The sequence below is a fragment of the Daphnia pulex genome, chromosome 12 (assembly GCF_021134715.1).
Source record: "Daphnia pulex isolate KAP4 chromosome 12, ASM2113471v1".
NCBI classification, from domain to species: Eukaryota; Metazoa; Arthropoda; class Branchiopoda; order Diplostraca; family Daphniidae; genus Daphnia; species Daphnia pulex.
The window spans coordinates 8,618,287-8,641,492 of NC_060028.1; the positions used below are offsets into that span (position 1 = coordinate 8,618,287).

The following is a 23,206-nucleotide window of genomic DNA, read 5'->3' on the forward strand; positions in this document are numbered from 1 at the left end:
ATTTGAGTAACTGCATGTATTTCACAAACCTTGGTTAGAAGAAACGCATATTTGGACAAAAACAGATTCGAAATTCTTTGATCAACAATTTGGTACGGTAAGATACAAAAACTGAAACTTTAAAATGGAAACTTCGTATTAAAGGACTCAAAATATTTTGCCAACTTAATAGAGTACAAGAAGGCTTTTCTAGGTTGTAGGACCATTCCTTATCAACTTCCGGCAATTTACCTTCTTCCATTGAGTGTCTCGAGGTAAAAGGTACGTGAAAACATACAACAGAAAGCGGTGGGGTGAGGATTTTTGAACGGGCATAGGCCAAACAAAAATGGAAACATTAGGAATAAAAAAATTATTTACCACTTAACAAAGAGTACAGGGAGGCTTTTTTAGATGATCCCTTATCAACTTCCAGCAAATACTTTGCCTGACGCAGATCTTCCATTAAGTGACTCAAAGTAAAGGTACGTGAAAACATATTAACAGGAGGTGGTTCGGGTAAGGATTGTTGAACGGGGGTAGGCCTATCTGGATGGCGGTACCTTAAACGCATGTGAAACCAAGTTCTGAAGGAACCAAACAGTTTGAAGTACGCAGAAAGAGCTGTCAAAAACGCATTCCTCTCCACTGCTGGCTGCGACCGAAAACGGGCCACTACGTCTTCACGTTTCTTTACCTCATCTATTTCCAGGTACGAGTTCAACATCCAGGTTAAATTCAAATTCTCCCCTTCTGGAATGGGTATTTGAGGTTTGAGTCTGTTCAGAATGACCAGTGGTAACAGAAGCTCCAGTTCAGATGAACCAAAACTACTGCAGAACGAGCTGTTTGTTAAATCGTCCGAACGTAGCACTATTTCCCTCGCCAAATTCATCATGTGCACTCCGGGTTTGCGGATCTGTAACGGCAACTGGAGATCACTCATCTGTGTCACTATGGTCATCATCTTCACAAGTGGTTCGGTATACAAGAGATTTGTTGGATTGCTAGATTTCTAAAAAAAAAAAAAAAAATCTAAAATGTTAATTTGTTTAGACTGTGCTAAGTCGATTGAAGGTTTTCTTACCAGTGCTGCTAGGTGGAAATCCATCAGCTCCCGACAGACCACATTAACATGAGGAATAGTAGTCTGTGGCCAAAGGAGCCGGGCTACCAGCGGCAAGTCATTTCGATCACGTTGTAATTGTGCAAATGGCTCTGAGGTTAAACTAATCCAGCAACGTAAATCTTCTTTTAAAACTTGAATGAAGACGGCTAAAACAGCTCTCGTGCGCTCCAACTGTGTCGTCGGTTTTTTAGGATCGATGTACATTTTCTTAGCATGATCTCCATCAGCGCTCATCACTTCCTCCAGTAATTCTCGCATAATTTCCCAGCGGCTGCAAGGGTCAGTGTCCTACGATTAAATAATATGTCACTTTTTAACTCACAACATTGCAATTCGACAGGTTACTTACATCGAAACGTCGGGATATGACTGACCAATAGTATTTCCTCATTACAACATCACCTGAAGGATGCAAACCTAAAGTCGCATAAATCAATTCCAGAGCGCGATACAACACACTATGCTCCGTCACGTTCTGGGGAAAAAATCAAGTTAGCGAAATACATTAGTTAAATTTGATATGCAATTTGATTTACCATCAAAAACTGGTGGATGACAATATGCAAGTCTACGGCATGGGGATATTGATAGCAATCCACGTGTAGTGAACGCAGTGCATCTATATAATTTACAGGTTTTCGATTAATGAAGAATTTGAAATTGACGTGGGAATCATTCGGCAAGTTGCGTATTGAGATCTGCAAAGCTTTTTGAAAATCTGAGCAAATTGTCGTATCCAAATTCAAATCAAGTAGAGTTTCCATGTCCTTGTAGGTTTCTCTAAAAGCTACTACAGCTCCTGCTTGAATCTCATCGAGTCCCACTGTAATCTTGGAAGAAATGGACACTCCGTTCTCTTCTGTTGTGTGTTGACTGCGACGTACGATGCGACGTGAAGTCTTCTCTGATATTTCAGCTTCTTTGGCCGCTTGGGATTTCGTTTTAATGATAGCTTCATCAACATTTACCGCAGCGACAGCTGATTCTTTCGATGTCGACCTCTTCTCAGGAATAGATGTTTCTGGTGTTTCAGTTACTTTCTCCTTAATTTTCTTTTGCTTTTTAGTAAAATCAGGGGAAGCAGCAGGTCGCTTTGATTTAGTAACACGCTGTCGAGACGAAGACACATTGTTCTCTGTCAAAATGGAAGCTTCAGGAATATTTCGGGTTGCTGTCGGTGTCGGTTTAGTCTTTTTAGCAGCATCGATTTTCCCCTCAAAATCCAATTTTTCGGCGAAAATGTCACTTACTTTCGATTTGTTTTCATCCTTCATCTGGCTATGGCTAGAGACGCTGTTTGACGTGGAATTGCCAAGTAATACGATGGAAGGTTTCCTTCGGACTTTGTCCTTCACACCTTTGGCAGAATCTTCTTGAGAGTTGCTTCGTTTTGGTTTTTTGACAGGGGAAAAAATAATATCGACACTGTCATCGGAAACTGCTGAACGTTTTCCTCTGCTGTTCTTTTTTTCTTCGAATGCAATCTGCGAGGAGATATTTTCGCGAACCGACGACGACTTGTTGGGTGAGCGCATAGCAAGACCTGCTTTTTTTGTTAAAATGTCAGGCAAATTTGTTGATACTGTAAGAAAACTTGGAAGTTTATCTGGTCTTTTGGCAACTCTTGGTGACATTAATTTCTTTAGGGGTGATAGACCCAATTCTTCTTCCAAACTTGAATCTCTGTCAGACGAATCCAAATCAATTGCAATCACTTCATTTTTCTTCACCAATGTTTCTTCCTTGATGGGAGAATCTCGAATGACTCTCTTCCTTTTCTTAACAGCTGCAACAGAACTATTGGCTGTCACTTCGTGACTTTTTTTCACAGGTGAGATTCTGGCAACTTTAGTTGGTGATTCTTGAGTTTTCCTCTTGTTAAATCCAATGTCTTTGGCATTGAAACTAGAACCATTTCTTTCCAGATTCTTTCTTAAAACAGAAGCTTCAGGGTTTGGTTTGAAATAGTTGGTCAAGCGGGATTGACTTGAAGACTCATCCTTTCTTTTTGATACACTGGATGTACTGCTTGAAGACATGTTAAAAAGGAAGATTTACTTCCAAGGATTTATATACAGCCTAGACAAATCAAGAAGAAAAGGTATAATTACTAAGTATAAGTTGACATATTCACAAAATGTACAGAATTTTCGCCTTTGTCAATGCAACAACAAGCTAAATCTTATAAGAATCAGAGATTGTCACTGAATATTACTTAAAATTCCCGATAAAAACGACACCATGTGTTTTAATTACTTCTTGTCGTTCTCGCGCCACATTTCTATCAAGACTTGTTCTGTGAATTGCATTATTTCAAAAAGTCCTTCTGCATCAGCCCTGATTCATCATTCAGGGTGAGCTGTGTTGCATGTTCGTTAATGAAAACAATGGCAGATATTAAATTTGAGTTTATAAGAAAAGTGATCAGAAAATTCAGAATCAGATCACCAGTCAGAGACTTTTTCTCATCAATAACATCTTGTTAATTAAAAATGTTCCCATTCTTTACCCCGGAAAGGTTAAAAATAGCACGGAAATTTGCAAGATTATAGCCTACCTACAGACTGTACAGTATGTTTTCCAGTTATCTTTCTTTCAGCAGAAATTTATTTTAGCTTATTCAATCTGTAATGACTTGACGAACACTAAAATTTACTGGTGTTTTCGAAAAATGAAAACAAAAAAATTAACTATGGGTTGGGTCTGGTTAGGGGACTTAGGGGGTGAAGAGAGAATCCAAACGGAATAAAGAATCCTAGTCCATTCCTTCGAAAAAGTACGTAAGTATATTTTTTAGAATATTCTCATGACCTTGGCCTTGAAATACATAAAAAAAACCCAAATAGTTTACCCTTTTCATTCAAATTTCTGTTAATGACTTTACATCAAAGAAGAGATGCGGTTCACTTGGGTTGAAAAATGATCTTTTTTAATTCTTCGAAATGTAATGTCTCACGAGTCACGAGACTCACGACGTAAACGACCCTTTAATTTTTTTTCAGCTCAAACTCTCAAAGAAATGTTGTTTTTGCTTGTTTCTTTTCTCTTCTCAAATTCGAACAAAAAACTCGCGTCGCACGTGTAGATCTGGCAACGCTTTTATTCCTAGCCTCTTTGTTTTTAGTACAGTCAAATCGAGAATTCGACGTGGTGTGGTAGCGATGGAAGTACGCTTGAATTACCTTACAAAAGTTGCCATTGTGGCCTTTTTTTATATTTTTGGAAAGTTGTTGACTATCAGAAACTTTATCATAAACTTTGTCTGGTTGTTTATTTTGCTCTATATCTAACTTTCGTCTAAAAGCATTGGAAATTGTAACGAACAATAGTATATCGAACACGAGGAACGTGATTCAAATAACTGCTGATTGGAAATAAAACCACGTGAACGCTGAAAGAAAAAATCTACAAACTTGTTAATTTAAACTTGGTGCAAACTTCTGCCTTCCTCTGATGACATGAGTCGTCAAATTATTCAAAGAAAGAAGAATCACGTTGGCTGTGCTTATCATTTCTGCTCATCTTCATCCGGCATCTGCATTTTCCCATTTCCACCTAACTCAAGGTAGGAAACCAATAATAGGCTTTGTTTTTAAAAAGAAGTGCTTTTTAAGAAATTTTGTGCATAAAACCTTCTAAAGTGTGTTATCAGGTGTAAAGTTATTTTCATTGGGTTCACCTAAAGTATGTTAAAGGCAAAACCTATTTTCTCCGATTTTCTCATCAACTTCTTCGTTTATTAACCATTTTACTTGAACGATTTGTTCAACGACCTTCTATTTTTGTTTTATTGGGTGAATAGTGCATGAGATGCTAAATGGCGAAGAACAGTGTAAGCTCTCTCACACTTTCTTGAAAGTTGGAAAAACACTTGACTGATTGACATTTCCCGCGAATATCTTTTTCTGGCGAATATCTTTATTTTATTTTTGGCAACATATTTGATATGGCACGAATGAATCAGGCGCCCACTAGTCAAAATGTATAACAACTTTCCAATTGGATATCATTGGCCGATTAAGATTGGTAAGGTAGGCCACGTTGTTGTCGGGGGAGTAACTTATTACATCTCCGGTATCGACAGAAGTTGGAGTTTTACTGAGTCCAAAAATTGACATTGAATCCATTTTGAGATTTTCCAATCCCGTAAGGCTAGTGGTGTTAGTTTGTACCTCCATTGTCAGCACACCCTCTACAGCCTGCAAAGTAGAATTTTGTTTTAAATATGCGTCAGCTTTACGTACGGTTGCTTGTTATTACTATGTCATTGTTTAAGGTTTCGGCGTAACTGAAACGAATGTGATAATATTGATTATTGGTGACGGTGTTGATGGTTTCGCCGTCGTCCCAAAACAAATCGCCGGCAGCTGCGTTGTCCGAATTTAGAGCGACGATCATTGTGAAATTGTTTTGACGACTAATTTTTAAAATTAAACTGGATCGTGATCAGCGCTGTAATTGAATCATATTCTTGTTTTCTAACCTGAGCTTGGTGTTCAATCCTTCGATTTGCTGTGGTAAAATGTAACCACCACGCACGTGAAGATTGATTTTCTCGAGCGGTGTATTCCAAGTGACCTCTGTACCTGAAGTCGCTTCTTTCTTTCCGGTATAATAGTCGTACCAAGTGTCACTGGGCAGGTATGCTTTTAGTTCGGTTGCCTTTTCGACCAAGACGGGGGATATGAGTAAAGCGGGTCCCCAAAGAAACTGAGTATCGACAGATTTAGCTCGTAGGTCAGTTGGATACCTGTGATGAATTTTTGCTTCAGAATAATCGTTTAAAAGAACAACAATTGGATAAAAAGCCTTACTCGTGGTAGAGAGGCCGAACAACTGTTGATCCTGTAGTGTGGCTGTGGTAGAACAGGGTGTAAAGATAGGGTAAAAGACGGTATCGTATATTGAGAGCAGTTTTGGATGCGCTAGCAACTGATGACCAAATGGCTGGGTCTTGTGGGGGCATGCCAAATGTGTTGTGATTGCGTGAGAACGGATAGAATGCCCCCAGTTCCATCCAGCGTGCACACAGTTCTTCAGTTGTAGGTTCGAAAAATCCGCAAATATCAGCTCCGATGTATGGTATGCCAAACAGATTAAATTCGAGACTTCCTGTTCAAAAATATCTTGATCGTACAATCACGTTTTTTAAAGTTGAAAGTCATTTAGGTTCTATGCCCACCAATAATTGAACTGTGCAAATCCTTCCAACGTGAAGTATTGTCACCTAGCCAGTGTCCAGCATGTTTTCCAGAACTTGGGAATGTAGATCTTGTAATGACAATGCCTCTCTTACCGGTGGCGCTTTGCAATCCTCTTTTTATTTCCAAGATGATTTCCCCAGGAAGACGGAGAAAGTTTAGATTAGCATTCATCGAATAACACTTTGAACGGAATTACTCGTATGTCGGTTTAGTTTGACTCCATCCATAGAGATTATGTACGGCGTAATGTAGATATTCGTTGTTTTGTCCTTGGCGACCCACCATACAAATCGTTTTGTCCGAAAGGCGTTTCGTAGCGGATCGGGAAGCAGACACTTGAAATAGGTCGGTAGAAGTAGTTAGTTTGATGTCGTAGAAATGGCTTGAAATTAAATTTGTTTTACGTGTAATATAAGGCGGATCGTCCCATTCATTTTCAGGGCAAATCAAGTTCCATGGTGGTAATTCGGGAGGATAGTTGAAGGGTTTTTCCTTATTAGTATCGAAGGCGGCTGGCTCATTCATGTCCTGGTAACGATAGGATAGTGAGTAAGGTGTTGAACTGATCGTTTACCAAACAACATTACAATCCATATTCCGTCATAGGGTAGTTTTTCGTGGAAAGTTTTCATTTCTTTTTTCCACCAGTCTTGAGTTTCGCTCTTGAAAAAATCGGGAAACGCTGTTCTCCCGTCTGGCCACACCTGTTGAAAAAGAATTTCATTTGCGCGTTATTTCATTAAATATCAATTTTTCGAGCTTACGTAACCAAGCATAATGTTATCCAATGGTTGGCAGTTTGAAGAGCTAGTGGTGCAATTTCCGTCAGGTTGCAAAGTATCATTGTACCATGTGATGTAAGCTCCTACATTCATAGCGTTGGTGTGAGTAGTGTAATTAATATTCACTTTCTCGGTGTTGATTGCTGGGTCGAGAATAGGAATAAAGCGAAGTCCACCCACCGCCTGCTCTATCACGAAATCAGGCAAATCTTGGAAATTGGGCCCTAATGTGAAGTCGGCTTGATTGTCCATATGATCGATATCGGCATACTGGACATCCTGTGTAACGTTGAATGGGTGTTATTCTTGTGCATTAGTTTTATCATTTTCACTCGCTTGTAATTACTTGAGGAATAAAGGCGTTACGTGTCCGTTCAACCACTTCCCGGATTTCGCTTGTTCCGTTGTATCCGTAACGACTTAATTGAAATCCTAAAGACCTGCAAATCATTACAAGTTATAAACGGAGCGTTGAATAATTAACTAGGAAAAGTATGCGTACCAGTAAGCAGGCATCATTGTTCGTCCAATAATTTCAGTGTATTGCTTGACAACGTCTTCAGGTTTAGGGCCGAGGAAGACGAAGAAATCCAAGCCGCCACCGATAGTGCGATAAGTTAGTCCGGGGTACGGCAACGTCGTGACATCTGTAAGTGTCCAGAAGAAAATTAACATTCTCAGTTTAGATATAGGCTAGTTTAAATTTGAAGAGAAGGATCGAGTTCTCACCAATTGCATGGCTGTTAAACAAAAAGACGCCGTGAGATGATCCGTCGTCTTCGCTCACCATGTAAAATGGATGAGAGCCGTAGAGGTTCATTTCTCCCTGTCAAAAAGCAAAATTGGTTATTTGACATTAAAGAGTAAAATTACAGAGCAAATTTACGTCTCCTGGCGGCTGATCGCGAGCAAAAATGGGATGCATTTTATATTCCAAATTGTGAACGAAGGAATCGTGAGTATTTTCTCCGATACCGTACAGGTACTGACTTGGCAGGGCAAAGGTGATCATCAGAAATTGTTTTGCGATTGTGAGTCCTCCCAGTTTCGTATCTAAACTAAAGATTAAAGCGCATCGTTAATTGACGTTTCGTTATTTTAAAATGTTGGCTGTACATGATTTTGTCGGACGAACGTCGCCGGATTGTAAAGTCAAAGGCCACTCCATCGCTACTGTCTGACACCTTAACTATGTAGTCGCTGTTTTCAGACGGGGCTGTAGCAGGTGGTAAGTCTAATCCCACTGGAGGTTGATTGCTTTCGACTGATTTTCCTTTTTCGAAAAACTGTGAAACAAAGCGCATAGTTATGAAAAATTACCATTCGTAAGAAAGCTCTGGTATGTACTCACTGTGAAACGGAGCATTGTATCCCCGTAATAGACGAGTTTGAATTGTACGTCCTCGATGTCACCCCCATATAAGGAAGGGTTCCCTTGACGTCTTCGAAGTTGATGTTGAATGTACGTTCCATCTCCGGAATTGATAGTAGAATTGTAGTGCTTGAATTAAAGGTAGTAACAAACGAATTTGAAATTGGCTAAATTTTGCTTTTGCGTTAAGGTTAGATCTTAGATTGTTCAAATAAAATTACCTCGTAGCCATAGGTTCCAGTCAAGGGCAAGTAACACTTGACATTCGTGGCAGCTGCGTCATAGATGCAGCCTTTTTCATTGCAGACAGATTCTAAATTTGTGTCGTTGCCTTTTTCCATGAGGGGGAAACAAGCGATCCTGTTGCCATTGTCCTGTTCTGCCGCCGTGTAAACGATGACGATGGGTATGATGATTGCCGCGATCAATACCACTACCAATAGAGTCCACAGAATCTCTTTTTTTATTTTCAATTTTGCCATTCCAAATTTTGATAGTTGCACTCAACAAGAGAACGGCCCCGTAACTTGTGCGCCTCTAAATAGACGACTCAAGTTTTTTTCCTACCCAACTTTGACTTATCTCTAATCTCTAAGTTTTGGAGTCATCAAGTCTTATCATCGCTCAACATTTACGTAAATTGTGGTCTTAAACGGACCTCATGGCTTTTTAAGCTATGTTTACCTATTTGTTTAAACAAGAGAATGACAAAATAAGATAAATTGCCTTCTTTTATTATTATACAATTAGATGGTAAAAGAAATGAGACCACAAAAGTTAGTTCCCTTTAGTTTCAGCGATGACTAAGATTTTAATCGATTGACGTTCGTCAAGCCAAGGATAACGAAAAGTCAAACGGAACTGATATGGCATGCTGTTTACTTTAACTAGGATTCCACTCTCCAGCACTTGTCCGTTACTGGCTTGCATCACTGATGTGTGATCTCAATCGTGAGTGGACTCTGTATCTTCAAAAGTGCAATAACAATGTATGAATGACACTCCATTTTCTTTGAAAATGCATGGGGTAATCAAAGTAATTTGAATGCTACCTTATTATTGAGCAGCACCAACTGTAATAAGTTTTACAATCACAAGCCAGACATGACCAGTTAGAGGTAGATCTGGCTTGTTAAGTTAATACTTGTACAAACACTTTTCTGTCTGAGATGAAATGGGAAAACCGTTTCTGATAAAATGTTGTTTCAGAATCTTCTAAACTACAGTTTTTTTTATTACTGTTTTCGTTTATGACAAAGTTGTCTAAACAACACAAATATTTTCTGCTTGCTTTACTTTATTTTCGGTTTTCCTTTTGCCTTGTTTTATTGAGATACGAAATATGTCACGAGATATTACGTCGCGGCGGGTCTATTACTAATAAATGCGCAGGGTATTTGTGGACAACAACAACAAACATTGGTGCCAAGTTTTAGTATCGCGTACGCGGTTACGCATATATAACATACATTTATTTTTGCTTGATTAAATCACAGAGCTCGTATTTTATGGCACTGTATTGACTGCGTACAAATCATTGAAATTCGATCACAAAATCATCATTCATGTTGAACTCGTAGAATAAAAATAGGTTCTGGTTTGTTTCGTTGTAAGAATAGCTGTCTTTTCCCAGGATAACGCCATTAACAGCTACGCTGGTTGGATTTTTCGACCATCCCATAAATTGAATCGTGTCTAATAGTTGGGTAATCCCGCTCCAAGAATTATTTGACCCCTTTTCTACTTTGATGGTTAACGTTTCCTGTGCAAGGATAAAGACTTCTAGAGGATTTCGTTAATATTTTCTTATATTTTTTGGTTCTTACGGCTTTTAATTCAAAGGAATTGATTTGATAGAGGCCGTCCTCGATCGTGTTGGCGCTTTCTCCATCATCCCAAAACAATTTTCCGCTGGCCGAGTTCTGGTCATTCAGCGGTACCAAAAGTTCAAAATTGTTCTGACGGCTGAGGGAAACAAAGTTTTAATGATTGGGTGAGATAGCGTGCTTATTGTTGGGGCTAATATAACCTGAGCATGGTGTTGAGAGCAGGTTTTTGAGCGGGTAGGATGTAGCCACCACGCAAATGCAAATTAATGTGATCCCTTGGAGCAGAGAGGTTCGTCTTACCTAAAACTTCAATTCGTTCTCCCTATTTCATATATTTAAAGCAATTGTTGAAATGTTTTCAGTCCAGAACTTTTGAGATATTTTCGACTCAACTTACAGTGTAGTAATCGTACCAGACGTCGTCTGGAATGTAAACATCGACAGAGAGTTTTCCTTCTTCCAGTACAGGAGAAATCAGAAGGGCCGGTCCCCACATGAATTGCTTGTCGATTGAGCGAGCGCTTATATCCTTTGGGTACCTATAGAATTATTTGAGATTTTGGTAACATTGAAAAAGGAAAGAGGCTAATAAATCATCTTTCGTAAACTTACTCGTGATAAAGTGGTCGGACGACAGTGCCGCCGATAGTGTGGCTATCGTAGAAGAGCGTGTAAAGGTATGGCAGAAGTCGATAGCGAATATTGAGAGCTTTTCTACCAGAAACGGCCACCGTGTCTGGCCATTGAGCGGGATCTTGATCTTTGAAGAGGAAGCTGTTGTGATTACGAGAGAATGGATAAAAAGCGCCCAATTCCATCCAGCGCTCGCACATTTCTTCCTCCGCGTTGAGGTTGAATCCGCAAATATCCGGCCCGACGTATGGTATGTTGAACATGTTGAACTCGATCATTCCTGTGTCACATTCATGCGTGTAACAACGTCAGGGGCAATTAATTGAAGAAAATGCCATTACCAATAATAGAATTAGCCATTTGATTCCATGTCGAGTAATTGTCTCCCAGCCAATGCCCAGCATATTTGCCACTTCCAGCGAACGTGGAGCGAGAGAGAACCATGGATCTTTTTCCGGTCAGAATCTGCCGGAGAGCACTATTGTCAACAGATAATGATTAAGTTAAGTCAAGCAATTGGTTTCGGTTTCGCTAAACAGCATACCTCTGAGTAGCCATGGCGTGGGAATAACCGTAGAGACTGTGAACTTCATAGTGGAGGAATTCGTCATTTTCACCAAAGTTGGATGCCATGCAAATGGTCTTTTCCGAAAGCCTTCCAGTCGCACCAACATGTGCCGCCACTTTTAACCCAATTCACTTGTTATCGACGAACTTATCGTTCAAAAACTTGTTTTCTAAATTCTGTATTATACTTGTTTCGTACGGAGGGTCGTCCCAGCGATTTGTAGGGCATTGGAGCAAGGTTCCAGTGAGAAAGTTGGAAGGCTCGTTCATATCCTGTACAATAATGACAAGCATTTAAATTTTCCATGGGCCTTATGTAAACAGAAAATTTTCTCACGATCCAGAGAATATCGAAATTCAATTTTTTATCTTCGCGGAAAATGCGGATCTCTTCCGTCCACCATTGTTTTGTCTTGGTCTTGAAAAAATCTGGGAAGGCCGTCTCCCTTATGGGCCATACCTTGTTGAACAAAGTGAGGATAAACTTGATTGATTGTCTATTGACGTGTGATGGCGCATGCAACTTGACTTACACGGCCATAAAGATTATTGTCATTCGCAGCTTGGTCTTCAGGCTTGTAGGATGAATTGGCCCATTGTACAAACACCTTATCGTCATTACCTCGTTTAAACGGAAGATAACCGGTTCCTAGCAATTAATTCCGGTATTACGTGTGCTTTATACGTATTTTATTGCGCTGTTTTTATTCAAATGAAAATTAAATATTGCACTTACGCTCGTGGGCAATTGCCGGATCCAAGATAATACCGAACCTTAGGCCGTCTTTTTTCACTTCGTCCACCAATTCGGGCAGATCACCAAAGTTGACAGGGTCAATGGTGAAATCTTTTCGCGCATCCATGTAGTCAATGTCCGCGTATTGAACATCCTAGAGTCCAGTAAACAGATTTGCCAAGTTGTCAAACTCAATAAGCCAAGATGTCTTTTAATTGAAGAGTGAGCATATTTACGTGAGGGATTTCCAGGTCTCGAGTACGGTCAACAGCGTCCTTTAAGTTGCTTGTGTTTCTATAGCCCCAGCGGCTGAGCTGGAACCCGAGTGCAAAGTAAGGAGGCATGAATGTTTTACCGATGACGTCACTGTACTGTTTGACGACAGACTCCGGTTCGGGTCCGAGGAAGACGAAGAATTCCAACATGCCACCGATAGCGCGGAAGGTGAGACCGGGATACGGCATGGTCGTCACATCTTTAGCATTCAAATGGAGATGGAAAATCAGCCCGTCAATTGAAATCTAGTATAAATAATACCCATTGCGTGACTGTTGAATAGAAATACTCCATGGGAAGAACCGTCTTCCTCGCTGGCCATGTAAAACGGTTGGGCTCCGTAAACATTAATATCTCTCTGCGCGAACGTGCGCGAACGTAAGCATACGCAAGTTAAAAAGTAAATATAATTTGCGATAAAAATATCAACTTGCCATGCCTGGCGCCTGTCCTCGGCTAAATATCGGCCACATTTTATAACGCATGTCGTGCAAAAGATTGTCGTGAGTATTTTCACCAAAGCCGTAAAGGTAACGGGTAGGCAATTTGGTGCTTATCTTCAACATAATTATTTGTAATGGTCAATAATTTGTCAATGTTTTATGTTACTTTATATTTACCATTAGAAACTGTTCAGCAATAGTTAATCCGCCCAGTGATGTATCAAAACTGTAAACAAACATTTGTAGAGTCAGGGTTTTATAACGTTATGCGGTGTCACTTACATGACTGCCTGTGAACTTTTACGGATGATTTGAACGTTGAAAGGCTCGCCATTCTCGCTGGAAACTATTCGAGTTTCATAGTGAACATTGTCGGTCAAGGGGGTTTCCATTAGTGTCAGAGCTACGGGTGGTCGAAGCTCAGATGCGTTGGCGTCTTTCGGGTAAAACTGCGTTGAATGTGATGGACTGAAATTTAATGCCACCTTTTAATCTTTATTGTTGTGAATAGCTTACCCTAAATCCTAATGTGCTGTCACTGTAATAGTTGACTTCAAAAGTAACTTGATCAAAATCTCCTCCGTAAAGTGAGAAAGTTGTCGATTCATCTGCAGCTCGACGACGGCGGAGGTCGAGTGTGAATCCCATTTGATTGGGAAGATCTGTCACAGTTCCGTTAATCTATTCAACGCAAAATCCGTTAAAAGACTTTTTTGTCCATCATAAAAATCAAAGCAAACAGACCTCGTAACCGTAGACGCTGGAATCTGGAAGGTAGCAGTTGGGATGTTGGTTCTTCGAGTCCCAAAGACATCCAGCTGACGTACAATTATCTTTCGCCATGTTTTCTGTATTAAAAAAATGTATCACAATTTTTTTTAAAGTCAAATTTCGTGTATTAATGCGCTTACGAAAAGGGTAGCACTCGATGCGATTATTGGTGGGGTTGGGTGCAACTGTTGTGGCCGCCTCAGTCGTTGTGTTTGATTCGTTTTCTACGGGCAGTACGATCGGGAGTACGATGGCAGTCACCACAATCGCCAGTAAAATCACACTGATGAGGATTTTGGTCCATTTCTTCATCTTTTCAGCTTCTCTGTAGAACCAGTGAGCGCACTGTTGTTATGAACGTCCTACAGGTTCCGCTAATATTACAGGAATAATATCACGGCGGAGAGTCGATTCGTCTGTACGGCATACCACGTTCAATCTCTGTAGTGACGAAGATAAAGAAAAAGATACAAACATTGATCTTGATTTTATTTTTATTCTTCTTCCAAATGTATTGTCAGGCATTTGCTAGCGGCGTAGACGGGCGAAGTCACGAAAAATAATCTGTTTGCTTTCACTTTATCGCTTCTACCAGTAGTATGCGCCTGTCGTTTACTGGTTTGCCCTCAGTCACGTAGATTTTCTTGTCCGTCATGACACATTCATCCCTGATATAATTTTTGAGCCGCTTTGTCAGTTTGTCTATTTTAAAAGATAACAAAAACACGTCTATTGGTCAGTTTAATGTCAGAATCATTCAGATAGGAAATTAAAGTTATTTTTGCCTTATGTTATATGTTTTGTATCTCCTAAACCACACATTTAACGGTTTCAAACTTTATTATTTTTTTCTCCTCATAAGAGAGGTGATATTTTAAAATCGGAGGCGGCTCAGGCTTTATTCAGATGTTAAAAATAAATCCTCATTATTATAATGCCTGTTTGATTTATTGAATGATAAGCATTATAACTGGGCATATATCATGAATGTTTGCACCATCTATTCAAATTGGACTGTATAGTCTTTGTTCATGTCAAATTCATGCGAAATTGTCAGTCTCTTGGTTTCCACGATATAAAAGTATTCGTCTGCATTTAGAGTCCAAATGTCAGTTGAGTTTTTCACTGAAATTTTCGTTGGTGAGTTGGGCCATCCCATAATTTCTATCGTGTCCAGCATTTGGCTAATGCCTGTCCAAGTGGATTCGGCGACCATCTCTACTTTCATTGTCAAAATATTCTGAAAGGAATGGGGATTTAAAACATTTAAATTCATTCGTTTGTAGAGAAAATCGCTTATTTGTTCAACATACGTTGCTCAGTTCGAAGGTATTGATTTGATAGAGTCCGTCCTCGATTGTGTTGGCGCTCTCTCCATCATCCCAAAACATTTTACCGCTGGCCGAGTTCTGGTCATTCAGCGGCACCAAAAGTTCAAAGTTGTTCTGCCGACTGAGACAAAAACAAAGTTAGAATAATCAAGTATTAGAGGGCTTGCTGTTAGGTCCAGTTTTCACCTGAGCATGGTATTGAGGGCGGGTTTTTGAGCGGGCAGGATGTAGCCGCCTCTCAAATGCAAGTTGATGTGATCCCTCGGAGCAGAGAGTGTAGTACTACCGAGAACTCTTACTCGGGCACCCTATTTCACATATTACAAACGTTTCAGTCGGAAATTTTGCCAAATGATTGCTATCGATTTAACTTACAGTGTAGTAATCGTACCAGACGTCGTCTGGAATGTAAACATCGACAGAGAGTTTTCCTTCTTCCAGTACAGGAGAAATCAGAAGGGCCGGTCCCCACATGAACTGTTTGTCGATTGAGCGAGCCTTTCTATCCTGAGAGAACCTGGACGATTTAATTGAATTAGTCAAACAATCGCCAATCTATTGTGTATACTATATTTTAAAATAACTCACTCGTGATAGAGGGGACGGATAACTGTAGATCCTGTAGTGTGGCTTTCATAGAAAAGGGTGTAGAGGTAAGGTAAGAGACGATAGCGAATGTTGAGCGCTTTACGGCCAGATGCGGCTACCGTTGTCGGCCAGATGCCTGGATCTTGATCGATGGCGTCGATATTATTATGGTTTCGGGAGAAAGGATAGAAGGCGCCGATTTCCATCCACCTTTCGCACATCTCCTCGGTCGTGTCGATAATAAATCCGCAAATATCAGCCCCGATATAGGGCATCCCAAACATGTTGAATTCCATCATGCCTTTATAGCAATGTTAAATGTTCAAATTGATATCGATTAGCCATTAGTTATTAATTAAATTTATTTTTTGAATTTTCAGATTCTCACCGATAATGGAGTCTGCCATGTTTTTCCACGTTGAGAAATTGTCGCCCAGCCAGTGTCCGGTGTATTGGCCACTTCCGGCGAATGTGGAGCGAGAGAGAACCATGGATCTCTTTCCGGATAGGACTTGGCGCACTGCCCTGTATTCAACACAACGGTTAAATACTAACGTATGAAGCGCATTCCCCTTTACACACGGGTTAGTGACTCTATCTGACTTACCTTTGCGTAACGATAGCTTGGGAATAACCGTACAGATTGTGGACTTCGTAGTGAAGGCGCTCTTGACTTGCGTCACCGAATTTGGTCACCATACAGATGGTTTTGTCTGAGAGTCTGTATGTTGGTCCAGTATGGGCAGCCACTATTATTTGCGAGATCAAAAACAAAAGAAAAATCGTACCATATTATTTGATTTAGTTATTTGTGTGCTCATTCCCTACTCGTTTCGTAAGGCGGATCGTCCCATTCGTTTGTTGGGCATTGTAATTTGTCGCTGTACAGATTGGTATCGAAGTTGCTGACTTCATTCATGTCCTAGAAGGGAGTCAAATGAAATGTTTGATGCTGGAGAATAATATTGTTTTTTTGTAATATTGATTTCTCACGATCCAAAGAGCATCAAATTTGAGCTGTTGATAAAACAAGCGGATCTCCTCTGTCCACCACTGTTCGGTGGACTTTTTGAAGAAATCTGGAAACGCTGTTTTATTGGCTGGCCACACCTTAATGTATAGAATCGTCCTTTAAATGTTTTTCCAATGTTGACACGCGATACTTTGCATTTCGCTCTTTCATTTCTAAGTTTATATACATTGCCAATGATGATATTGCTGTCGGTAGGTTGGTCATCCGGCTTGATAGTGGCATTGACCCATTCCGCGTAGACGGATAGCGCCACGCCCCGGTCGTAAGTTTGATAGTCATTGGCGATAGCCGGATCCAAAATGATGATAAATCTCAGACCATCTTGTTTCACTTCGTCTACTAGTGCGGGCAGATCACCGAAGTTGTCGGGGTCGATGGTGAAATCTCTCCGCCCATCCATGTAGTCAATGTCCGCATATTGAATGTCCTAGAGTACGCGGGAAAGCAGATTTGCCAATCTTTAATTAGCCGAAAAAAGCAAAACGAGATTATAGAGTTCTTTGTTTGATGAGGGTGTTTACGTGAGGGATGTAGACGCTTCGTGTACGGTCGATGACTTGTCGGATCTCGCTAGTGTTTTTGTAGCCCCAGCGGCTGAGCTGGAATCCGAGTGCAAAGTAAGGAGGCATAAATGTTTTACCGATGACGTCACTGTACTGTTTGACGACGGACTCCGGCTCGGGTCCGAGGAAGACGAAGAATTCCAACATGCCACCGATAGTGCGGAAGGTGAGGCCGGGATTCGGCATGGTCGTCACATCTGCATTACGAGAGTAGTTTTTACAATGGAATGACGTGCGTCATTATCGTAGATATCGATGCCTACCAATCGAATGACTGTTGTAGAAAAAGACACCGTGAGAAGACCCGTCATTTTCACACACCATGTAGAAGGGGTGAGCGCCGTAGAGGTTGACATCTTCCTGCATCAGTAAAATTCAAACGTAAAAGACTCCTTGAGCTATCTATTTTCTGCATTGTTGGTAGGCCAAGTGGCCAAATTTTTTGTTTTTTGATTCTCACGTCGATAGGCGAAATGTCTCGAGAGAAAATTGGCCACATCCTGTAGTTCATGTCGTGAAGGAATGTGTCGTGGGTGTTTTCACCCAATCCGTAAAGATACTCGGACGGCAGTTTGGTGCTGAGCTACATCAGTAAAAATCGATTTAACACTAAAATGTTAAGAGGGTTGGATAGGATGCAGGGCTATTTACCATGAGAAACTGTTTGGCTACCGTCAAACCTCCCATGGAAGTATCGAAACTATTATTGGATTAAAAATATGACAATCAGTAAAAATTTTTAGTTGTCTTGAGCTCGTTAAATTCATCACATGACAACGTTGGAGCTTCTTCGGATGATTTGGAAGTTGAATGGTTGACCGATGCCAGTGTTTACAAGCCTTGCTTCGTAGCGTTGGTCACTGATTGCTTTGTTAGGAAATGTGATTGCCACAGGCGGCCGAAGCTGTTCCGGATTGGCGCCTTTCGGATAAAACTGTTTCCGGATTTTTGTTTTTTAACCGAAACACAATAGAATTGAAATATTAATTATAAGGCGCCACAAAGTTTTGATTTTTTTTTTAATTGAATTTTTATTACCGCTATTCCAAGTGTGTTGTCCGAGTGGTAATTAACTGCGAAAGTGATTTCATCGATATCATTCCCGTATAGCGAGAAGGACTGCGTACCATCGGCCGATCGAATTCGCCGTAAATTGATACTGAACCCTTTGTTGTTGGGGAAATTTGTTTGAGCACTGTTGATCTGAAATTCATTATTTAATTTGTGATATAAGTAATTGATTTGTCAAATATCATTTGATGCATCAAAACCAACTTCGTAACCGTAGACGCTGGAGTCGGGCAAGAAACAGGAAGGCTGTCCGCTAACAGTCTCCCAAAGGCAACCGGCTTTTGTGCAGTTTTCTGAACCCATGTTTTCTAAATTTTATGGAAGAAACATTTTGTTTTAAAATAATGCTGCCGTCATTCGTGAAATAGTCCAATGTTGGCTAGTTTTAAATTCTCCGTTTCACTGTAGATACACTTTTTGTTTTATCTTAATATAAAATCAACATCAATTATCTCTAGCAAAGACGTCAGGTCCGTCTCCAGATCACTTTCATGTAATACCTCAGGTCATGGTCCAATCGTGGTTCGTAGGGATGAAAGGTTAAATTCAGTTAAATTTAAGCTTCTCATTTCTACCGAAATTTCTACATCACCTACATGCGCATACTAACTTGCCGTTGAAACTCATCACTTTTAACGGACTGCAACCTGAAATTCAAATCGTTTCTTAACTTGAACGTAATAATTAGGATGACTTACTGAAGGGAAAGCATTCTATACGATTGTCGAGTGTGGATGGGGCCTGATTCTTTTCCTGCGACAGTTCGATTGAAATAGGGACGATGATGACAACTAGCATCAATGTGACGCCAATCCCAATGAAGATGAGTCGTTTCTTCTTTGTCGCTGCTGAAGGCGCCATTAGCTTATTTGAATCCCTCTCTGTTCTTCAATAAGACAAAACTGGAGGGAATAGTTGATGACTCTTCACGTCTTGACGAGTCAAAACAATCGGCACCGAGATACGACACGACACTGATGCCTATTCGTCATCAGCTAGAACGAAGCAACTTTTTTATTTTTACAGACAGGCCTTGGAGTACAACGCTATCACATGTATTCCATTGGGGCCACCTTGCTGCTTGCAGATAAATAGTTTTTGTTTCAAGTCTAGTGATGACTTTCTTATCTACAGTAGTTCAACACCAAAATGGCATACATACTCGATTGATTGACAGCAGTCTTATCTAGGTCCCTCTGACTGAATAACGAACGCTTGGCAATATCTATATGATCGAATCATTTTTCTATACCTAACTATGAGCCACTTAAAGCCGCTTGATATTTTTCGAGGGGTTTGACATTGTTAACAAGTCCGAAAGCCAAATTTGTAAAATGAAATCGTGATTGCGCCAATTATTCACCGACTGTTTTAAAATCCAAATAATCAATAATCGTTCAGTCCAAATCACATGAATTTTAACATCAGTTTTATTTTGTTTTTACGTAAAACTGTAAAAATATTTTGATACTGACGCATTCCAAAGTGGCAGCCTTAGAATCTCTGTACAGTGAGTGAATTGGAAACCGATTGATGTTTTGAACTGACGAATTTTGTGAGTGATATTTTTTAAAATTATTTCTGATACGCAAAGATTCCTGAGACCTTAGAAATTTCAAAGACGAAGAAATCAAGTTGAGTTATTGCCTTTCCCCGCAAAATTTACCCTACGTGACTTGGAATTGATTTGATTTATCCTATATGACTAATAGTCTGATGACCATATTTTACAGTGTTCCATTTGCCATCTGTGTCGCTAATCTATGATGGGGCCATACTTCCCCAGCTGTCAGTATAGATAACTTACATAGAAAACTTTCGGATCCCTACCATTATAATTTATAGTTTATGTGCTTCCATTTTATGTGAACACAAGTCAAGTATCTATCGTGTGGAAGTACTTGTATTAAGAAAGAATAGAGCTTAGATTTTTGTTATTAATAATACATGCAATTTTGCTATTTACATACCACATCACATATTAGGTAATATTAATTCCTGAACTTTCAAATGTCTAAACTTCATAGCTTTTACTATTCAGAATAAAAACAGTTGAAACATGAAGTTGAAGTTAGTTATTCATGTATTGGAAATCTGTAATTTGAGTCATATTATGTATCATTTATCCGATTTCAATTATGGTTTCAACACAAATCATCTTGAAATTATACATTTGTTAAATGATTGAAAATTTTTATATGGCATAAATCGAATTCAAGTTTCAATTTCTAAAGTGGTACATTTTACTGAAACTTTTAAAATGCGCTACTGAATATGTCTAAACTATTTTACGGATTTAATTGGACCAATCAAAGAAGGATTTCATGTTCTCTGTCTCAAATTCAATTTATTGGTAATCTTGAGAGCTTTCCATAATATTTCGTTGTCCATTTCCGAGTCCCCAGTTGTTGTGCTCCCCGATTCCGTAGGTGCTGTTTCCGTCGAAGAAATTATTGTAATATCTGTCGTCGGTTCTGTCGGCGTCGACAAAAAACTTGTTGTGTAATCAGTTGATTTCGCTGGATCCGTTGCAGGATCCGTTGTAGGATCTGTTGTGAGGCCCGTGTTCGTAGTAGAATCTGTCACGGTCACGGACTCGACGGTCGTGGTTGTGTCATCTGTAGCCGAATTTTTATTGTTATTCGTCACGACGATTGGCACCGTGATGCAGGTAACGATGAGTCCTACTACCAGCACACCAAAAAGTATCTGTACCCACAGCTCAAGGGCCTTAAACCATTTTACGAAGCCCATTATGATAACTGAAATTAGCGGGGAAAAATGGTTAGCTGGAAGGTTTTTCAAAAAATTTACTGGAGTTAATATAGAGACAGAATTAGCTTGACTAGCTTCACTTACCTAGCACAATAAGGCTTCAAGTGATGCATTGATTTAGTCAATTGACCTTTTTTATACAATATTCTTATCTGTGGGTTTTATACTTTTCTTTTCTCTTCGTAGGTATACCGTAACTAATGACGTTTTTACAACATCTGGCACTTGACATTTTCATCAGCCAGGACAATGCTGTTGAATGAATCAGTAATTGGAAACTAGATACGGTAGTCATAGATAGTTCAGAAAAAAAACTTTAGTTTCCTTTTCCTGTTCCCAAATTGAATTATTTCGGATGAGATCAGAATTCGCAGTTATTGGTGTGTACTCATGATCAACATTTGATCAAATGTTGCACATATTTTTGTCGCAAAACCCACGTTATGTGAACTGCTTTTTACAATGGCACGATGAGATGTTATTCAGGGGCTCATAAGTTATAATATTATGATAAGTAAAAAGTAAATTTAAAAAATTTAAAAAAAAAATTTTTTCCTCCAGCGGTGGCGCGGGGTCAATTTTCCTACCAGGGGGGGGGGGCATTAGGTTGAACTAGACTTACTATTAATAATTGGGAATTTTTCCCAAGTGAAGATTCTTTTGTAAAATATGTGATATTGTTCAAAGTAGTTTTGAGGGACTGTTTTTATGCCTGTCATTATGTTATGTGATATAAGACATCTGCTTCTTAATATTAATTTCTTTATGTTTTATTATTTTAACAGTCTCTGAGTATGAGCGTCAGCCAGTAACCAGTATTGGTGAGAGGTGTGAACAAGACAGCTGTTGCATTCAGTTTGTGGTGCTGCCATTATTATCCTTGAATGTGTTGGTTATTCTGACCAATATCTTTAAGCATCCAACACAGAAACCAGAAAAAATAAAAAAAAAAATTAATTACATGTTTATCAATTTCTAATGGAGAAAGCTACAGATTAAGTAAATGGGAGACCAGCATTCAGTAGAAAAGTCTAATAATCCATTGTATTTAGGCAACATCCATGGTATTTAACAACGACTGCAATGTAGATCTCTACGAATAAGTTTCTAATAGGGAGGAATTTCAAACGATCGTTAAAGTTGAGATAGAAGAAGATAACGGCTCGATACAATCAAATCAAAGAAAGACAAAACCAGAGGAGAGACGCCGCAAATGTTACTTGTCGCACAAGTTGTGGTGATGGTGTCGCGTTTTGATGTCAAGGTGTCGTTAAATTACATTCTGACTTGTCTACACCGACTTCGAGATTCTTTGCCATTTCCAATCGGAATGATCAGTTTAGGTAAGTCAACGTTTACTAGACCATGTAAACTTTTGCTCTACCACAAATGAGTCGCACTGCCCAATGTCGGATGTTACATTTGCTTCTGTGTTTGTACTTTTTTTTCCAGTTGAGTTTTTACGGTGAAAATTTAGCCACGGTTTGATTTTGAAAAGTGATGAGGTATTTCCACACCATTCGACCAAGCTTAATCGAAAGTGAACAATTCTAAGGCATGTAAGTGAATCGCTGGAGTTTTGACTTTTCGAAAGATCAACTTTTTAATCTACTTCAATTTATTTTGTGAAAGCATGCCGAAAATCTTTTGCCTTTCTCCACGTGATCGCTGCCGTGTCATGACGATGCTTCTTTGAGAGGGTCTCTATACTATATTGCAAGACAAAAACGTGTTGAGAACAGGAAATCTGAGTTGATTATAATGTACTGTATTTTTAAGATAAATCAAGTAGGTAAGTATATTGGCAATATTGCTTACATTTTAGTCTACGTATATGAGCCTAAGAGTCGTACACTCGTACGTTTCTTTAGAATTAAAAAAAAAAAATTGTATATTTTCAACATGTTCCAAGTGATGCAGTATTTATTTATCATTTTTCAATTACCATTGTAGAGTTCAACCTGCAGACGGGCCGGCCAGTTTGCATGTCCTTCACGCTTGAAGGTCACGGTGAAAATTACGTGTAAAACTGTCAATGCGGTGGTGTAGAGGTTGGGTGAGAAAGGTACGTGTTTCATCATTATCAAACAGATAAAATACCCGCAAGGCTCAGCTATTTGGTAT

At 39.6% G+C, this 23,206-nt stretch overlaps 4 protein-coding genes and 2 long non-coding RNA genes across 10 annotated transcripts; 1 reads left to right on the forward strand and 5 right to left on the reverse strand.

Annotated features, from left to right (window-relative positions):
• Position 1: 1 nt before the first annotated feature.
• Positions 2-3,860, reverse strand: LOC124209524. 3 transcript variants are annotated; one of them, XM_046607544.1, is made up of 5 exons: positions 3,666-3,860; positions 1,645-3,187; positions 1,458-1,583; positions 1,067-1,396; positions 2-994 (listed from the first exon to the last, which is right to left on the reverse strand). In XM_046607544.1, the coding sequence occupies exons 2-5, from the start codon at positions 3,145-3,147 to the stop codon at positions 353-355; spliced, it is 2,601 nt and encodes an 866-aa protein (XP_046463500.1). In that variant the 5' UTR covers positions 3,148-3,187; positions 3,666-3,860; the 3' UTR covers positions 2-352. The 3 variants fall into 3 exon arrangements, with proteins under 3 accessions (XP_046463500.1, XP_046463502.1, XP_046463499.1); XM_046607546.1 differs by having other exon boundaries at positions 3,670-3,750; XM_046607543.1 differs by lacking the exon at positions 3,666-3,860 and adding an exon at positions 3,324-3,471.
• A 1,174-nt stretch (positions 3,861-5,034) lies between these two features.
• LOC124209528 (sucrase-isomaltase, intestinal-like) lies at positions 5,035-9,851 on the reverse strand. Of its 2 annotated transcripts, XM_046607551.1 has the most exons (17): positions 9,519-9,851; positions 8,688-9,434; positions 8,446-8,595; positions 8,211-8,380; positions 7,981-8,152; positions 7,824-7,920; positions 7,597-7,741; positions 7,441-7,534; positions 7,077-7,373; positions 6,900-7,016; positions 6,717-6,840; positions 6,509-6,647; positions 6,291-6,424; positions 5,923-6,220; positions 5,592-5,858; positions 5,369-5,525; positions 5,035-5,307 (listed from the first exon to the last, which is right to left on the reverse strand). In XM_046607551.1, the coding sequence occupies exons 2-17, from the start codon at positions 8,946-8,948 to the stop codon at positions 5,080-5,082; spliced, it is 2,850 nt and encodes a 949-aa protein (XP_046463507.1). In that variant the 5' UTR covers positions 8,949-9,434; positions 9,519-9,851; the 3' UTR covers positions 5,035-5,079. The 2 variants fall into 2 exon arrangements, with proteins under 2 accessions (XP_046463507.1, XP_046463506.1); XM_046607550.1 differs by having other exon boundaries at positions 6,509-6,840; positions 9,519-9,835.
• A 114-nt stretch (positions 9,852-9,965) lies between these two features.
• On the reverse strand, positions 9,966-14,129 carry LOC124209529 (maltase-glucoamylase, intestinal-like). Its single transcript, XM_046607552.1, has 19 exons — positions 13,862-14,129; positions 13,695-13,798; positions 13,467-13,631; positions 13,233-13,399; positions 13,128-13,176; positions 12,942-13,064; positions 12,769-12,865; positions 12,468-12,706; positions 12,232-12,385; positions 12,029-12,144; positions 11,833-11,955; positions 11,684-11,768; positions 11,473-11,611; positions 11,270-11,406; positions 10,908-11,208; positions 10,693-10,834; positions 10,496-10,617; positions 10,293-10,431; positions 9,966-10,228 (listed from the first exon to the last, which is right to left on the reverse strand). The coding sequence occupies exons 1-19, from the start codon at positions 14,031-14,033 to the stop codon at positions 10,001-10,003; spliced, it is 2,802 nt and encodes a 933-aa protein (XP_046463508.1). The 5' UTR covers positions 14,034-14,129; the 3' UTR covers positions 9,966-10,000.
• Positions 14,130-14,647: 518 nt separating this feature from the next.
• On the reverse strand, positions 14,648-19,310 carry LOC124209530 (maltase-glucoamylase, intestinal-like). Of its 2 annotated transcripts, none has more exons than XM_046607554.1 (18): positions 19,006-19,310; positions 18,512-18,615; positions 18,275-18,439; positions 18,007-18,170; positions 17,888-17,936; positions 17,697-17,819; positions 17,500-17,596; positions 17,195-17,433; positions 16,840-17,100; positions 16,634-16,750; positions 16,469-16,562; positions 16,248-16,389; positions 16,029-16,165; positions 15,641-15,941; positions 15,428-15,569; positions 15,239-15,360; positions 15,035-15,173; positions 14,648-14,961 (listed from the first exon to the last, which is right to left on the reverse strand). In XM_046607554.1, exons 1-18 carry the CDS (start codon positions 19,166-19,168, stop codon positions 14,722-14,724), a joined length of 2,799 nt encoding a protein of 932 aa, XP_046463510.1. In that variant the 5' UTR covers positions 19,169-19,310; the 3' UTR covers positions 14,648-14,721. The 2 variants fall into 2 exon arrangements, with proteins under 2 accessions (XP_046463510.1, XP_046463511.1); XM_046607555.1 differs by having other exon boundaries at positions 18,512-18,733; positions 18,808-19,301.
• Positions 19,311-20,372: 1,062 nt separating this feature from the next.
• LOC124209531 lies at positions 20,373-21,281 on the reverse strand. The gene is made up of 2 exons (XR_006880939.1): positions 21,167-21,281; positions 20,373-21,069 (listed from the first exon to the last, which is right to left on the reverse strand). It is a non-coding gene; the product is annotated as an uncharacterized LOC124209531 (long non-coding RNA).
• Positions 21,282-22,078: 797 nt separating this feature from the next.
• Positions 22,079-22,865, forward strand: LOC124209532. The gene is made up of 3 exons (XR_006880940.1): positions 22,079-22,425; positions 22,535-22,641; positions 22,715-22,865. It is a non-coding gene; the product is annotated as an uncharacterized LOC124209532 (long non-coding RNA).
• The last annotated feature ends 341 nt before the right edge of the window (positions 22,866-23,206 follow it).

What these genes read in the sequence shown, in the direction of transcription:
- LOC124209530 (XM_046607554.1), bottom strand. Translation starts at nt 19,168, where the DNA reads ATGGCGCCTTCAGCAGCGACAAAGAAGAAACGACTCATCTTCATTGGG. An exon ending in CCAGCGTCTACGGTTACGAA is followed by an intron (nt 18,440 to 18,511) that starts GTTGGTTTTGAT and finishes AATGAATTTCAG; the next exon opens with ATCAACAGTGCTCAAACAAA. An exon ending in ACAACACACTTGGAATAGCG is followed by an intron (nt 18,171 to 18,274) that starts GTAATAAAAATT and finishes ATCCGGAAACAG; the next exon opens with TTTTATCCGAAAGGCGCCAA.
- LOC124209529 (XM_046607552.1), bottom strand. Translation starts at nt 14,033, where the DNA reads ATGAAGAAATGGACCAAAATCCTCATCAGTGTGATTTTACTGGCGATT. An exon ending in TTGCTGAACAGTTTCTAATG is followed by an intron (nt 13,065 to 13,127) that starts GTAAATATAAAG and finishes ATTATGTTGAAG; the next exon opens with ATAAGCACCAAATTGCCTAC. An exon ending in ATTTCGATATTCTCTGGATC is followed by an intron (nt 11,769 to 11,832) that starts GTGAGAAAATTT and finishes ATTATTGTACAG; the next exon opens with GATATGAACGAGCCTTCCAA.
- LOC124209528 (XM_046607550.1), bottom strand. Translation starts at nt 8,948, where the DNA reads ATGGCAAAATTGAAAATAAAAAAAGAGATTCTGTGGACTCTATTGGTA. An exon ending in CCTATGACGGAATATGGATT is followed by an intron (nt 6,841 to 6,899) that starts GTAATGTTGTTT and finishes TATCGTTACCAG; the next exon opens with GACATGAATGAGCCAGCCGC. An exon ending in AAACCTTAAACAATGACATA is followed by an intron (nt 5,308 to 5,368) that starts GTAATAACAAGC and finishes TCTACTTTGCAG; the next exon opens with GCTGTAGAGGGTGTGCTGAC.
- LOC124209524 (XM_046607544.1), bottom strand. Translation starts at nt 3,147, where the DNA reads ATGTCTTCAAGCAGTACATCCAGTGTATCAAAAAGAAAGGATGAGTCT. An exon ending in TCATCCACCAGTTTTTGATG is followed by an intron (nt 1,584 to 1,644) that starts GTAAATCAAATT and finishes TTTTTTCCCCAG; the next exon opens with AACGTGACGGAGCATAGTGT. An exon ending in TCATATCCCGACGTTTCGAT is followed by an intron (nt 1,397 to 1,457) that starts GTAAGTAACCTG and finishes ATTTAATCGTAG; the next exon opens with GACACTGACCCTTGCAGCCG.